The 14,035-nt window shown below is 66.1% G+C and overlaps 2 protein-coding genes across 12 annotated transcripts in view; one reads left to right on the top strand and one right to left on the bottom strand.

Annotated features, from left to right (window-relative positions):
* The window catches only part of ARHGAP44 (Rho GTPase activating protein 44), a 20,769-nt gene extending 13,958 nt beyond the window's left edge, over window positions 1-6,811 (top strand). The window contains exons 16-22 of one of the 3 annotated variants that reach the window (XR_002443808.1): window positions 265-445; window positions 1,180-1,401; window positions 2,310-2,693; window positions 2,966-3,081; window positions 3,181-3,342; window positions 3,441-3,564; window positions 6,003-6,134. Coding sequence is in view for 2 of the 3 variants with exons in the window: in XM_021414632.1 (XP_021270307.1) it covers window positions 265-445; window positions 1,180-1,401; window positions 2,310-2,693; window positions 2,966-3,081; window positions 3,181-3,564; window positions 6,003-6,145 (1,430 nt within the window). In the remaining variant the exon portion in view is untranslated. Of the gene's footprint in view, window positions 1-264; window positions 446-1,179; window positions 1,402-2,309; window positions 2,694-2,965; window positions 3,082-3,180; window positions 3,565-6,002 lie in introns of all 3 variants that reach the window. The other 2 variants (XM_021414632.1, XM_021414633.1) reach the window with 2 other exon arrangements.
* Window positions 7,107-14,029, bottom strand: USP43 (ubiquitin specific peptidase 43). Of its 9 annotated transcripts, none has more exons than XM_021414635.1 (15): window positions 13,686-14,029; window positions 12,935-13,002; window positions 12,572-12,664; window positions 12,257-12,392; window positions 11,844-11,967; window positions 11,217-11,280; window positions 11,041-11,146; window positions 10,556-10,653; window positions 10,399-10,476; window positions 10,204-10,330; window positions 9,799-10,117; window positions 9,329-9,368; window positions 8,575-8,712; window positions 7,690-8,496; window positions 7,107-7,658 (listed from the first exon to the last, which is right to left on the bottom strand). In XM_021414635.1, the coding sequence occupies exons 1-15, from the start codon at window positions 13,740-13,742 to the stop codon at window positions 7,268-7,270; spliced, it is 2,646 nt and encodes an 881-aa protein (XP_021270310.1). In that variant the 5' UTR covers window positions 13,743-14,029; the 3' UTR covers window positions 7,107-7,267. The 9 variants fall into 9 exon arrangements, 8 of the variants coding, with proteins under 8 accessions (XP_021270310.1, XP_021270312.1, XP_021270314.1 ...); XM_021414637.1 differs by having other exon boundaries at window positions 9,329-9,356; XM_021414634.1 differs by having other exon boundaries at window positions 7,273-8,496; window positions 8,575-8,728; window positions 9,247-9,405.

The following is a 14,035-nucleotide window of genomic DNA, read 5'->3' as shown; positions in this document are numbered from 1 at the left end:
GATGAGATGCAATGAGATAGAATGGGATGGATGGGATGCGATGAGATGGAGTGGGGTGGGATGGGACTGGATGAGCATCATGTGTCCTGGATGGGCCAGAGAACCAACATAACTTGTGCCAGCAGTGGGAAGCACCCAGCTGCTCCATGACTCTGTTGCGGGCAACCCTGTGGTTTAGATAGCACCAGGAATGCCTCCACCCAGCATCCCAGCCCCTTGCTGGGGACATGCAGGCTGATGTCCCTGTCTTACTTTCCCACCCAGACATTGAATTCAACGTCACCGGCAATTACGGCAGCCCCATGCACGTGAACCATAACGCCAACTACAGCTCCATGCCCTCCCCGGACATGGACCATGCTGACCGCAAGCAGCACGACCAGGCACGGCGGCCGCTCAGCGTGGCCACGGACAACATGATGCTGGAGTTTTACAAGAAGGATGGGTAGGGCCTGTTTGGGGCTGGGGGCCGGGGAGCTGGCACTGCCCCCCAGGGTTGGAGTCGCGTGCAAGCTGGAGGTTGGGTGGTTCCAGTGGGAGGACCCTGCTGCCCATGCTGGGGATGCACTCTTCCCCTGGGGATGCTGAGTTGAGATCTGGGGGTGCTTGGATAAGATCTAAGGATGCTTGGATGAGACCTGGGCTTGTCACAGCCCCAAACCTGCTGGGGGTGGCAGCAGCCTGGCCCCTGTGTCACCTCCTGTGTCCTTCTCGGTTCTATGGACCCAACTCTGAAACTTGCCCCTGGGCTTCCCCATCTCCAGCACATGTCCCCCCCTCCTGTGCCCACACTCCAAGCCCCGTGTCTTCTCAGCTCCTTTTCCAAGCTTTGCACCCCATGTCTGGTTTTAGGTTATTTACCACTAATAACCATCTGTTTCTGTCCATGCAGCCTTAGGAAAATCCAAAGGTACGGTGTTCTCTGCGGCACTTCTGGGAGGGTGCTGGGAGGATGCTGGTGCCCCAGTACTGAGGCAAAGGGTGATGTGGCTGATGACACCGGTGTGTCCTGCAAAGCCATCCCACCCCATTGCCGTGGGCGTTCATTCCCAGCAGCTTCCCTGCAGAGGAGACATTTGCAGGGGCTCGATGGGGGCTGCCTGGGGCAGGGACACCAGCGGGGCCTTAGCGCGGTCCCGTCTTGCTGTGCGGGTGCTGAGTCCCCGTCTCTGTCCCCAGCATGGGCGTCAGGGTGATGGACACCTCGTGGGTGGCACGTAGAGGCACCTCAGGGGCACGCAAGACACCGGCCACCCCCCCGGCCACGCAGCCGCCCGCTCCGCCTGCCGAGCTGCCCGCCACGCCGCACTCTCCCATCCCCGAGCAGGTTCCCGATGTGTCACCGAGCCCCTCGTCCCCTGCCACCAGCTTCGGCTTCCCGCCCACAGCCGAGCGGGCAAGGTATGGACCTGCGTCCCCGTGTCTCTGTGGCACGCTTGTCCCCGTGGTGTCACTCTGGTGTCCCCGTGGGGACCAGGCCGAGCGGGGTTTCCCCGTGGGACTCTTGCACAGCTCACAGTGGTGAGCTGCAAGCTGCTGGGCTTGCAGTGGTCAAAGTGAAGTCCTAAAGGAGCCTAGCACTCCCCGAGCTCTTTCTTCACCCCGAATCCATGTCCACCTGCAGTCCACATAGGTCAAATGTAAGAAAGCATCTACATTACACCATCCTGCCCTGAAATGGGTAGCCTTCCTCTCCTGCCATCCTGCAGGGCTGCTGTGTGGCGTGGCAGAGGGCTGGCTGAACACCCATGGGTGCTGCCGGGGACCCAAGAGCTGTGTTCTGGCACAGTGCTGTGCTGGGAGCAATCCCACCTGCAGCCCCGGGTGCCCCTCTGCCACTCCCTGCATGGGGGGTACCCATCAGGACCTTCTGCTGTGCCGCTACCGCCTCGCTTCGGTGCCCTTTGTGCCAGTCTGCTTCTGTGCTGCCCTCGTCCCCTGTGTCACAGTGACCCATCCTGGTGCTGCTGCATTCACCCCATCCCTTCCTCCTCCATCCCTGTGCTGGGCTGCCGGTGGCACCCGCAGACCAGGGGAACATGCCAAGGGCTCCATCCCAGTGATGGAGCTCCCACCCCAAGGGGCTCTGCAGCCATGGGGAAAGGGCTCTCCCCCAAGCTCCCCCTGTTCTGGTGTTGGCCTCCCCTCTGAGCAGCCTCAGGACCCGTGCTGGGGCCGTTGCTGCTCCCCTGGTGCTGCTGCCTTGCTGCTGCTCTCGCTTCCCCCTCCTGCCGATGCTTCTGCTCACGTCTCTTTATTTTCTTGTTCTATTGTTTTGCTGTTCTGTGATTTTTTTGGACATTTTGCAGCACGCGTGGTGCGCCGCCTGCCTGGCCGGATTGCTGCTACAGCCTCCCCTGCCCTGAGGACAAGCGGGGGCCCCCGGCCCCTGGTCCCCACCCCTGTCCCCTGCCCTGGACACAGCCAGCACTGCGCCTCTGGCCGGGCTGCAGCCAGAGCCTTCCTCCCTCCCGCTCCTCCTCCTCCTCCTCCTCCTCCTGCTCCCCCCAGCCGCTTGCCCCCCACCCTCGCCCCAAGCCTTGCTCCTTGCTGGTCCCCACACCGCGCTCCCTTGCCCCGTGGCACTGCCCACTCCCCATCGCCGCCCCACTGCTCCTCCCCAGCCCCCGGCCCCACATGTTGCCCTCTCCCCCCGGGGGCGGCCGCACGCCTACGGGAGCCAACCTGGCCAGGTAACTACCCCTGCCACCATGGCTGTCCCTTGACCCCGCTGTCTCCAGGGAGATGGCTGCTGGCCATGCGTTGGCTTGGCTGCAGCATAGCCTTTGTGCTAAGAAATTGCTTTAAATTGCAATTAAAGCACAACAGCTCAATGGGTACCCGTGAGCACCACGGCCCCATGGCACGCCAGCCGCACGCTTTGCACAAGGATGCTGCCGGTGCTGGGCTTTGGGCACAGGGCTTTGGGAGCAGAGCTTCTCACTGCCATCCCTTGTCCCCGCAGCACGCTAAAGCCCAAGGAGCTGTCCCCAGTGTCCGCACCACAGAAGGGCGGCGGGCAGCAGCCCACGGCCACACCACCATCCCCGGCCGAGCAGAGCCCGCGCGCCCCACGCAAAGGTGGGTACCCGGCTGCGTGCCACCCCCTGGCCCCCTCCCAGCCCCCTGACCGCCGTCCGTCCATCTCTCCATCCTCCTGTCTGTCTGTCTCTCCCGCAGCCTCCAAGAAGCTGGCGCCCATCCCACCCAAGGCGCCCTCCTCGGGGGGCACGTCGGAGCCGCCGGCGGGCCAGCCGTCCCCCGGCAGCCTGTCCCCCACCCCGCCGGGCACCCCCGCGCCCTATGGACTCGCTTACCCGCAAGGCTACTGCCTGGCCTCAGGTCAGCTGTCCCCAGCCGCCGCACCTTCCCCGTCTCCTCCTCCTCCTCCTCTTCCTCCCCTGGGCAGCTCTGTAACCAAATCTCGACCCGTCCCCAAGCCGAGGCAGAGGCCCTCGCTGCCGCCGCCGCAGCCCCCCACGGCCAGCGCGTCCGGCTCTAGCCCCCAGCCCACGGAGCCCCCCCTGCTCGACGCCGCGGCCCCCGGGGAGAGCGTGCCCACAGGTAACCCAGCCGCCGCGGGACGCAGCCGGGCTGCGCCGGGAGCTCGGAGCGCTCTTGGGCACGGCCGCTGCCCGGGGACAGCGTGGGGACCCTGTGGCACCGCCGAGTCTGCGGGATGGCTGCTTGTGCCCTGGGGTTTGGTGGCAGCGTCGCTGGGAAGATGGCAGAGTCCATGGGAAGGTGACAGTGTGTGCAGGAAGGTGACGGTCACCTTGGGAAAGAGAGAGTGTCCTCAGGAGCGGGGCAGCGGCCTTGGGAAGGTGGCAAAGTCCCTGGCTTGGTCACAAGGTCCCTGGGAAGGTGGCAATGTACTCAGAAAGGTGGTGGCATCCTTGGGAAGGTGGCAGGGTCCCTGCGTGGGCGAGAGTGTGCCCAGGAAGGTGACAGTGTGCCTAGGAAGGTGACAGCCACCTTGGGAAGGACACAAGGTCCTTGGGAAGGAAGCAATGTGCCCAGGAAGGTGATAGTGACCTTGGGAAGGTGACAGTGTGCACTGGAAAGTGACAGTGACCTTGGGAAGGTGGCAGCGTCCTTGGACAGTGGCAAAGTCTTTGGAAGGTGGCAAGATCCCTGGGAAGGTGACAGTATGCCCAGGAAGATGACAATATACCCAGGAAGGTGACAGTGACCTTAGGAATGTGGCAGCATGCTTGGGAAGGTGACAGTGACACTGGGAGGGTGGCAAGGTTCCTGGGAAGGTGGCACTGTGCCCAGGAAGGTGACAGTGTGCCAGACAATGTGCCCAGGGAGGTAATAGTGAGCTTGGAAAGGTCGCAGCATCCTTGGGGAAGGTGACAGTGTGTCCAGGATGGTGACAGTGACCTTGGGAAGGTGACAACTCCCCAGGAAAGGGGCAGTGTCCTTAGGAATGGGGCAGTGACCTTGGGATGGTGGTAAAGTCCCTGGGAAGGTCGCAAGGTCCCTGGGAAGATGGCAGCATGCTCAGAGGTGGCAGTGTCCTGGGGAAGGTGGCAGTGCACCAAGGACAATGACAATGTCCTCAAGAAGGTAGCAGGGTCCTTGGGAAGGTGGCAATGTCCCTAGGAAGGGGACAAGGTCCCTGGGAAGGTGGCAGCGTGCTCAGGAAGGTGGCACTGTCCAAAGGAAGGTGGCAATGTGCCCAGGAAAGTGACAGTGTGTCCAGGAAGGTGGCATTGTCCTCAGGAAGGCTGTGACATTGCTGGGCAGGTGGCAGTGTACCCAGACAAGAAGGCAGTGTTCTCACAAAAGGTGACAATGTCCCTGGGAAGACGGCAGTGTGCCCAGAAAGACGGCAGTGTCCCCTAGGAAGGTGGCAATGCCTTCACGGAGGTGGCAGTGTCCCCAGCGGGGTGGCAGTGTCTGGGGGAGGTGGCAAGGTCCTCGGGACAGCTCTGACGCCGTACCCGCCGTGTGCCCACCTGATGGCACTGGGCTTTGTGCCCGTCCCCCCGTGCTGTCCTTGCAGCAGTGCCACGCAGCGCTGCAGCGCCGGGTGTGGGGGGCAGCACCGGGGTGAGCACAAGTGTCCCCGTCCCCCAAGAAGTGTTGTCCCCAAGGGCCACCCCCTACTGAGAGCTTGAGCATCAGGCGGTGATGCCGTGCCCAGGGGGACACTTTGGCAGCAGGGATGCTCTGGGGACATCTCACCCGGCTGGCAGCTGGGCTGGCGCTGGTGCCCGCTGCGTGCGGCCCTGCCCATGAGTGCAGATGGAAGAGGGGAGCTGTGCGGAGACAGGGTTGGGCTCTGCCCAGGTGCGCTGCACTCCTTTGGTGGGCATCGCACCCCAGCACTGGTGCGTCCCCATTATGCCCAGGGGTGGGTGCACACAGACATTGTGCCCAAACGTCAGTGCACTCGGGCACGAGTGCAGCCCCAGCATTGCATCTCAGCATTGTGCTCAGGCACAGGTGCACCCTGGCATCGCACCCTAGCAGGTGCAGTACATCCAAGCATGGCTGCAGTCTCAGGGATGCACCCCAGCAGTGCATCCACACGTCGGTGCAGCCAGGCACTGCGCACCAGCACTGCATCCAGGCACTGGTGCAACCCCAGCGTTGCACACCATCATTGCATCCACACATCAGTGCACCCAGGCACTGATGCCACCCCAGCATTGCATTCTGACATCGGTGCACCCAGGCATTGCACCCCGGCACTGCACGCGGGCACTGCCCTCATGTACCAGTGCCTGTGCCAGGCTCCTGGATCCAGCAGGTGCTGGTGGGGCCAGGCAGGAGCTGGAGAACAGCAGCTGTCCTCGGGGTGGTTTTCTCCACGCTCAGCAAAGGCCAGCGACGCGCTGCCAGGCGCTGGGACACGCAGGTGGGGACGGAAGCCCCGCGCTTCCCCCCCAGCCACGGCGCTGAGCACGCAGCACCCATCAGGGCACACGATGGCACGTGCCCCCCACGCCGTGCCCCGCAGCCCCTCACGCCGCTGTCTGTGCCCGCCGCAGGTCTGCTGCACTTCGAGCTGCCGTCCATCCACCTGGGGGGCATGGAGGCCACGCTGCGCCGGGACCCAGTGGACGCCGCACAGAGAGTGCCGCTGAAGGGCCCCGCAGAGGAGGAGGAGGACTCGGAGAGCACGGCCCTATGACGGTGTCCCCTCCGCCCGTCCCTGCGGCCCCCAGCCCCCACCCGGGCACTGCCGCTCTGTAGTTGGGTTCGGTTCGCCTTATCCAGACTTTGCCTTGTGACTCGGTGCCTATGTCCCCCCCGGCACGTCCTGGTGGTGGCGGCGGGGCTGGAGAGGCACCGGTGCCCCGTTCCCCCCCGACGTGGGGCAGCAGCCCGGGGTCTCGTCTCCCCGCTCCGTACCCCCAGGGCTGGGATATGAGGACGGCCCCATAGCAATAAGGCGGGCGTGGGGCACGGCCCTGTCCCCCATTTGCTGTCATCGTGGGTTGGTGGCGTGGAGCAGAGGCTTTGGTTGTGCATGCAAAGACAAAGTCACCTTTTATCCTTTTCAGAGAGATGACATATATATATATCTGGTGGCCATAGATATATATATATTATATATTTGTATATATAGAAATATATATATATATATTGGTTTTATTTTGAGCCATTCCATCCAATCTGGTGTACAAACGGACTATGTCCATGGGAACGCTTCGTGGCCCCGCTCCGTCCCTGCGTGCTGCACTGCCCCGACCTCCCCAACCCCCCCCGCTTCTGCACCGCCGCGATGTGACCGTCACCCGCAGCACGGGGACGGGCGGGGAGGGCAGGAGCAGCTGGAATAAACGTGCACATCGCTGTGGAACTCGGCCCCAGCCTGCCTTCATTTGACGCCTCCGGCAGCTCTGCACACGCTCAGGATGGAGCAGCTCCGGGTGGGGGTCAGGGGAGGTTTGGGGACAGAATGTGCCCCCCCGGCCCCAGCTACAAATGCATCGCCCACTCAGAGAGGGAAACTGAGGCAGCACAGGGGTGGCTCAACCCGCAGCCACCCCCAGCACCCCCAGCACTCACTCTGGAACGTCTCCAAAAAGCACCAAGAACCCCCCAGCGCCGTCCCCAGGGCGGACGCGGCACACACGTGCTGCACCGGGCTCCTTTCACGTCTTTAATAGAAACGGCCACTGGGCACAGCACGTTGCATAGCCCTGAGTGTGCGAGCAGCCCCGCAGCCCAACCCTCATTGCCAGTGGCTGGTAGAAAACAAACAGCATCTCCGCATAGAACTCTCTGTATACAATAAATACTCTCTCTCTCAACGGCCCCTCTGCCCCATGGACCCCCTGCTCGCTCCCAGTAAGGCGTGGGCTGAAAGGCGCAAGGCCAGGGGTGCGGGGTGCTCACAGCACACCCGGGTGCAAGGAGGTCCCTGAGTGGGATGCGCCCAGGGCTGGTACCCAGGTGCAGGATGCTCATGGTGCAGGCATGCCCTGAGTTTGGGCACCCCAATGCATGACGCTGCCAGTGCAGGTGGTGATGGATACCCTGATGCAGGATGCTCCTGGCGCAGGGATGCCCTGCTTCCAGACAGCCCAGAGCTCAATGCTCCCAGTGGTGGATACTCCCCGTACCGTGCACCCAACCCCAGGATGCTGATGATGCAGGGATGCCCTGACTGCACACAGCCCATGGCACGATGCTCCCAGTGCTGGGTACCCAGGTGCACGATGCTCCCAGCGCAGGGATGCCCTGACTGCAGATACCCCACTGCACGATGTTCTCGGTGCTGGATGCTCCTGGAGCCATACATGCAGCTGCAGGATGCTCCAGGCTCTGGGTACCCAGGTGCGGGATGCCCATGGTGCAGGGATGCCCTGACCCCACGGACCCCACTGCACAATGCTCCGGGTGTCTCCTGCTGCCAGCTCAGCCCCACAGCTGCCCCTGCCCCTCCTCAGAAGCTGGACTCGGGCACAGCCCCACGCCGCAGAGTGGCCACGCGCTCCCGGCCCCGTGTCCCCGCAGTGCCCCCCGCACCCCGGCCCAGCGATGCTGAGCGCCGCATGGGGTGGGGGGGCCGCGGGGGGAGGCAGGCCGAGCTCTGTGAGCGCCGGATGGGCTCTTCGGGGCTGCGGGGGCCGTGCTGTGCCCGAGGGGGGCCCTCCCGCCGCCCCCGGGGGGGTTCCGTCTCCTGCTCCCCACTCCCTGGGGGGCTTTTGGGGCACGGGATCCCACCGGGGCCGGCGCTGTGGGCCCGGCGCGGTGCCGGGTTGTAAAGCGGGGGCTCCGTGCTCTGCATGCTGCCCACCACATCCCCCTGCGGGGAGCTCAGCTCCGCAGGGGGCACACGGGGGCTGCTCCCATCTCCCGGCCCCACCGGGATGTACGGCAGCAGCTGCCCGGGGGCCACCCGTGGGCGGGAGGTGAAGGACCAGCGCAGGGGCACGGCCCTGGGGGGGGCCCTGCAGCGGGCGGGTGGGGGCAGCTTGACACTGAGACTGCGGCTCTGCACACCCCGCACAGAGGGCCGGGCCTCGAAGCCGCCTGCAAGGAGAGAGCATGAGGGAGGCAGGGTGGGGGCTGCATGGGGGCTGCGGGATTCGGGGTGGGGGGGAAGCTCACCTTGCTCCTGTGCGGTGCCGGGGTCCAGGCTGCAGGGTGGGGACAGCTGCGGGGCTGCAGGCTGGGATTCTGCGCTGTGCTGCTTGGGGCCCCCCAGCCGGGCCGCCCAGTGGTTCAATGAGGCCGAGCTGCTGCTGCCTGCGGGGAGCGGGGGCTGCAGGGGGGGCACAGTGCCAGGGAGCGGGGCTGGGGGCTGCTGGGGGTGCAGCAACGTGGGAGCTGCAGTGAGCGGTGTGCGCATGTGTGCATGCGGGGGGTGTGCACAGAGGCATGGGGATGTGGGAGCACACCGCGGTCTGGGCTGTGCCGTGCAGCTGCGGGTTCAAGTGCACGTGTGCAGCGTGCATGCATGTGCTGTGCCTGCACAATGCTGTGCACGCTCGTGCACACAAGCACGCGTATGCATGGAGCTGTGCTGCACGTGAATGCGTGCCTGCCTGTTGCACTGTCCACGCATGGCAATGCACAGGTGTCCACGTACATGCAGCTGTGCAGTGAGAGCACGCACACATCCTGAGTGCACGTGTGTGCATCCAGCAGTGCTGCGTGCAGGCACATCGTGCTGCGTGCATGCATGTGCATTTGGCTGCACATGAGCCTGCGCTCTCCATGCACAGTGTGTGTGCCTCGGGGCTGCTGCCAAGGTGGTGACAGCGAGGTGACACTGCTCACCTCTGGCAGCGCTGCTGGCCGACCAGGCGGGGATGGCGTTGCGGCGCTGGTAGAAGAGGATGTAGGCGCTGCGGGTGCTCACCTCGTCCTCCCGCACCTCCTCCACCGTGCTGTCATCATAGCTGTACCAGCGCCCGTCCAGGGAGTTGCAGCAGTACGCTGGGGCAGGGGTGAGGGAGGGGGGAGCAGGGGGCAGGGCCCCCCGGGCCACCCCTCCCCGCAGCAGGGACGGAGCCCGTCGCGCTGCTCTGCCCCACCGCACACCCCCTGCAATGCCCCCGGCCCCATGCTCTTCCCCACCGCACACCCCCCCCCGTGGCCCCCACACCCCATATCCTCACCGTGCATCCGAGCCCCACGCCCCTCCTGCACTGAACGTTCTCATGCAGCGCAACCCAGCCCCAAGCTGTGCCCATGACACGCTCCTTTCAGTGACCCCAATCCCGTGCCATACCCCATTGCACACCCCCTCGTGGCACCCCCAGCCCCACACCCCACGGCCGTGCCATGCCCCCTGCCCCACGGCACCTCCCCGCAGTGCCCCCCGCTCACCGGTGTAGTGCCCGCCCTGCATGCTGCCGTGGTGGTTGCAGACGGCGTACAGGTCGTACAGAGCATCCGGGGGGCAGCCGCGGGGCGGGCGCAGGGGGTGCTGCCAGCGTCCCCCCCCCGGGGCCAGGTGCGGGGCCATGTCCAGCCCGCGCAGGGGGAAGCACACCAGCGTGCTCAGCTTGTGGCGGCGCTGGGCCACCTGGCGGAAGCGCTTCAGGTGGATGATGAGGATGTCGGGCAGCGTCCAGAGCCGGAGCTGCACCGTGCCCTGCTGCGGGACCCGGCAGTGCGGGCAGCGCCACGCGTCGTCCGGTGCCAGCTGGGGGCACACACCGTCAGCATCCCGAAACGAGCCCCCCCCCCCCCCCCGCACTGCAGGGCGTGAGGCTTTTTGGGTGCGCCCACCTGCTCCTCTTTGGTGTAGAGCTGGAAGCACTCATCCAGCGTGCAGCTGTGCTGCTGGTGTGCCGCCTGCTGCAGCCGCACGCTGTCCGCGTCCCGCACCGCCTCCTGCTGCACGCTGCCGAAAAGCCTGCGGGGTGGGGGGGGGGTCAGGGGAGGAGCACGGTGCCGTGATCCCCCCCCAAGTGCTGCACTCACCGCTCCTTGGTGCCGACGTCCCACTCCACCGTCAGCGCCACGTGGGGGGGTCCGCCGGCGGGGCTCTGCTGCAGCGCCCTGAGCGCCCCAAAGGGAAACGGAGGCATGGAGAGGGGCCACCCTGCACCTGCAGGGCTGTGGGGCGGCCCCCCCTCACCTGTCAATGGCCGCGTGGCTCAGCGGGTGCACGTCCTGGGGGGACAGGTAGGCGCCGGGCTCCCCAGCCACGTGGATGCGGAACAGCGGCGCCGTGCCCTGCAGGGCAGCACGGTGAGATGTGGGGACATGGGGACACGCTGACAGCCCCAGGCCCCCAGGAGGAGCATCCTCACCCCGAGGTGCCAGTGCCAGCGGGGCCGGAGCACCACCCCACACCTCGGTGTCCCCACGTGGCCCCAGTTCCGTTCTTGCACCCACAGTGGGGACACCCACGGGGACAGGGACAGGGCGCTGGGGACAGCCCGTCTGGCTGTGGCACACAACTCACTGCGGGCTGCCCCAGCCCTGCGGATACCTCGGGGGCGGTGACACCCAGGAGGCAGGGACGGGTGACACCGCAGCCCCCAGGGCAGCAGGGCCACCGCTCACGGGGACATCACGGCCCCCCATGAGGAAAACGGGGCCCCCCACGGGGACACCCACCTGCACCGCGCCCCTCATCACGGCGCGCAGCGGGGCCAGCACATCGCGCTGCAGCTGTGCCCAGGAGGCGCCGCGCTCCGCCCGCAGCACCAGCAGAGGCCCGAACCTGGGGACATGGGGACGCGGTTGGGGACACGGGGACACGGGGGGGGGCCGTGTGCGGGGCAGGGTGGTACCTGGCGCGGTGCGGGCCGGTGCCTGCCACGTGGCACAGCAGCAGCAGCAGCACAGGGCGGGCGCCTGCGGGCAGAGGGTGAGCGCGGTGCGGCCGTGCCCGTGGGAACCCCCCGGGGGGAGGGATGGGGACATCGGGGTGACACGGAGGGCGTGGGAAAATTCCCGCCAACGGCTCCGCCAATCGCAGCGCGAGGGGTGAGGTTCCCACCAATCACAGCACAGCTCGCCTGGCTCCCACCAATCACAGCAAGACAGACACCTGCCTCCCACCAATCATGGCCTGAGGGACAAGGCTCCTACCAAGCACAGCAGAGGGGAAGAAAGGTGCCACCAATCGCAGCAGAGCACGCACCTGCCTCCAACCAATCGCGACAGAGCACACCTCCCTCCCTCCAATCACAGCAGAGGGGGCACAGCTCCCACCAATCACTGGGAGGGGTGCACGGATGCCACCAATCACAGCACAGCACACCCGCTTCCCACCAATCACGGCAGAGAGGCTGGAGTCCCCCACCAATCCCAGCACAGCACACCTGCCTCCCACCAACGACGGGGGGGGGACAGGGCTCCCAGCGGTCACCAGAAGGATGCCACCAACGCCACCGGCCCCACACGGTGCCCAGTACCTGCGGGGGGGTCCGGAGGGGCCTGCAGGGCATACAGGGGCGCCCCTTGCCCGGCCGTGCTCAGCTCCTCGGAGTCATCCAGCGAGCGCAGGGAGCCCTGCGGGGACACCTCGGCCAGGATCACCTGGGGGGGTGGCACACGGCACACGGCGCTGGATGTGGCACACGGCACGGCGCACAGCACACGGCATGGCACACAGCACACGGCATGGCACACGGTGCAAATACATGGCACACAGCACATGGTGCAGCACGGCATGGGAGGGCACACGGCACAACGTTCGGTGCACGGTGCAGCACACAGCACAACACACGGTGCAGCGCAAGGCACATAGCGTGGCACAGCACGGCACATGGCACAGCACGGCACATGGCACATGCTGTGGCAGCAGCTCTGGGGGCCACCCCATTACCTGCTGGGGGGGCACGTCCCCCTCCCGTGCCACCATCTCGCGCAGCTCCGCAGCCGTGCCCAGCAGCGGCACCGCCAGCCCCACGCGCAGCGAGCGCCCGCCCTCGCGCTGCAGCACCAGCGTCACGTTCAGTGCCCTGGGGACACCACGGCGGGGATGTCACGCGTGCCCCGGGCGCAGCGGTGCCAGCACGTGTCCCGCCTTGCCAGGCACCGCCATCTCCCGCACGCCCAGTTGTCCCCAGATGGCACAAATGGCCGTTTCTGGAGCGGGATGCCCCGAGCAGCACCGACCGTCCCCTCGCCATGCGCTCACCTGGTCTGGCGCACGGGGATGGGCAGCGAGATGCACAGGAATGGGTCGAAGGTGTTGCTCTGCTTCCGGCAGTGCGGGCACGTCAGGGAGGACCTGCACGCACGGGCACATCAATGGCATGTCTCTGAGCACCCGTGCGGGGTGTGGGCATCGGGACATGTACCCAGGGGCTGGGCGGCCACAAGGCACAGCCACATCCCACACTATGCGCAGGCACGAGGCACAGCCGGCAGCTGTTCACTGTGAGCCCTATGGAGCAGCACTGCAGGGACGCAGCTCGGTACCGTGTCACCCACAGCAAAGCCGGGCACGGCTCAGCCCCCTCCCGACACCACAGGGCTGGATCCTGCCCACGGAGCTCACCTGTACTGCGCCTGGAAGTGGCTCTGCACAAAGCTCTCCCCACCAGCACCGCTCTGCTCTGCACCGCGCTGCAGGGACACGGGACAAACGGGGTGAGCCCCACACCAGTATGACCCCCTCCTTCCTCAGGCACTGCTGTGGGGTTCCCATGGGCTGCACGGCACGGGGACCCCCACCCAATCCCACTGTTCTCAGTCTCCCATCCTGTGAAATGGGTGCACTTGGGCCAAAGGTACCCAGCGCACACCAGTGCTGGGATGGGGAACACCAGGAGGTGCTGCTGGAGAAGGACCAGGATGGTTTTGGGAGCAGAAGAGAAGTTTTTTGGCGTTGCAGTGAACAAGCCTGAAAATATTTGGAAAGGACACGGATTCTCCCAGTGCCATCTGCTGGCACCGGGTCCTGCTGAGCCTGACACATCCTCACAGCCTGCCGGGGGCCAGGGCCCATCTGCTGTGTCAGTGGGGAGCGGGGCGGGGACACAATGTGCTTGGTGCCCGTGCACCCTGCAGGACCCCAAACTTCCCCACATCCCCCGGGGGCTCCTCCTCCTGGAGTACCCCCAGCAGATCCAACCCGTGTCCCCCAGCACGCAGATCAGTGCCCCGAGGACACAGCCTGGATGGAGCAGGGGGATTCGCTGCTTTCACAGGGCTGGAGCTGCCCAGCCAGGCGGGGTGCTGCCAGGGCTGCCCCAGCTCAGCGGGGAGGGACCCGGGTGCTCTACCCCCCCCCACCCCGGGACACCCACCTGCTGGGCAGCGCGGGGTCCCGGCGCGGGCGAGGCGCTGCCCAGGTCCTCGTGCATGCGGTCCAGCAGCCACAGCAGGAACTCGAGGGCGTCGTGCTGCGCGTTGCCGCGGAACTGCGCGCCGTGCTTGGCCACGATGCTCTGCAGGACACAGCGAGGCAGCGAGCCGGGGGTGCTGAGCACCGCGCTGCGGGCATCGAGGCTCCGCCGAACGCACCGCCCCGCGCCTCAGTTTCCCCCTCCGCTGGGCACAGGAGATGATTCCCCACCGGCGTTAGCGGGAGGTCCCCGAGGTCCCTCCGCAGCGCTCCCAGCTTGGTGCAAGGCGCAGCTCGCACCGGGACGGCAGC

This window comes from Numida meleagris, chromosome 17 (assembly GCF_002078875.1).
Source record: "Numida meleagris isolate 19003 breed g44 Domestic line chromosome 17, NumMel1.0, whole genome shotgun sequence".
NCBI lineage: Eukaryota > Metazoa > Chordata > Aves > Galliformes > Numididae > Numida > Numida meleagris.
The sequence above is the reverse complement of the archived record's forward strand: the minus strand, read 5'-3'. Positions and strand labels throughout refer to the sequence as shown.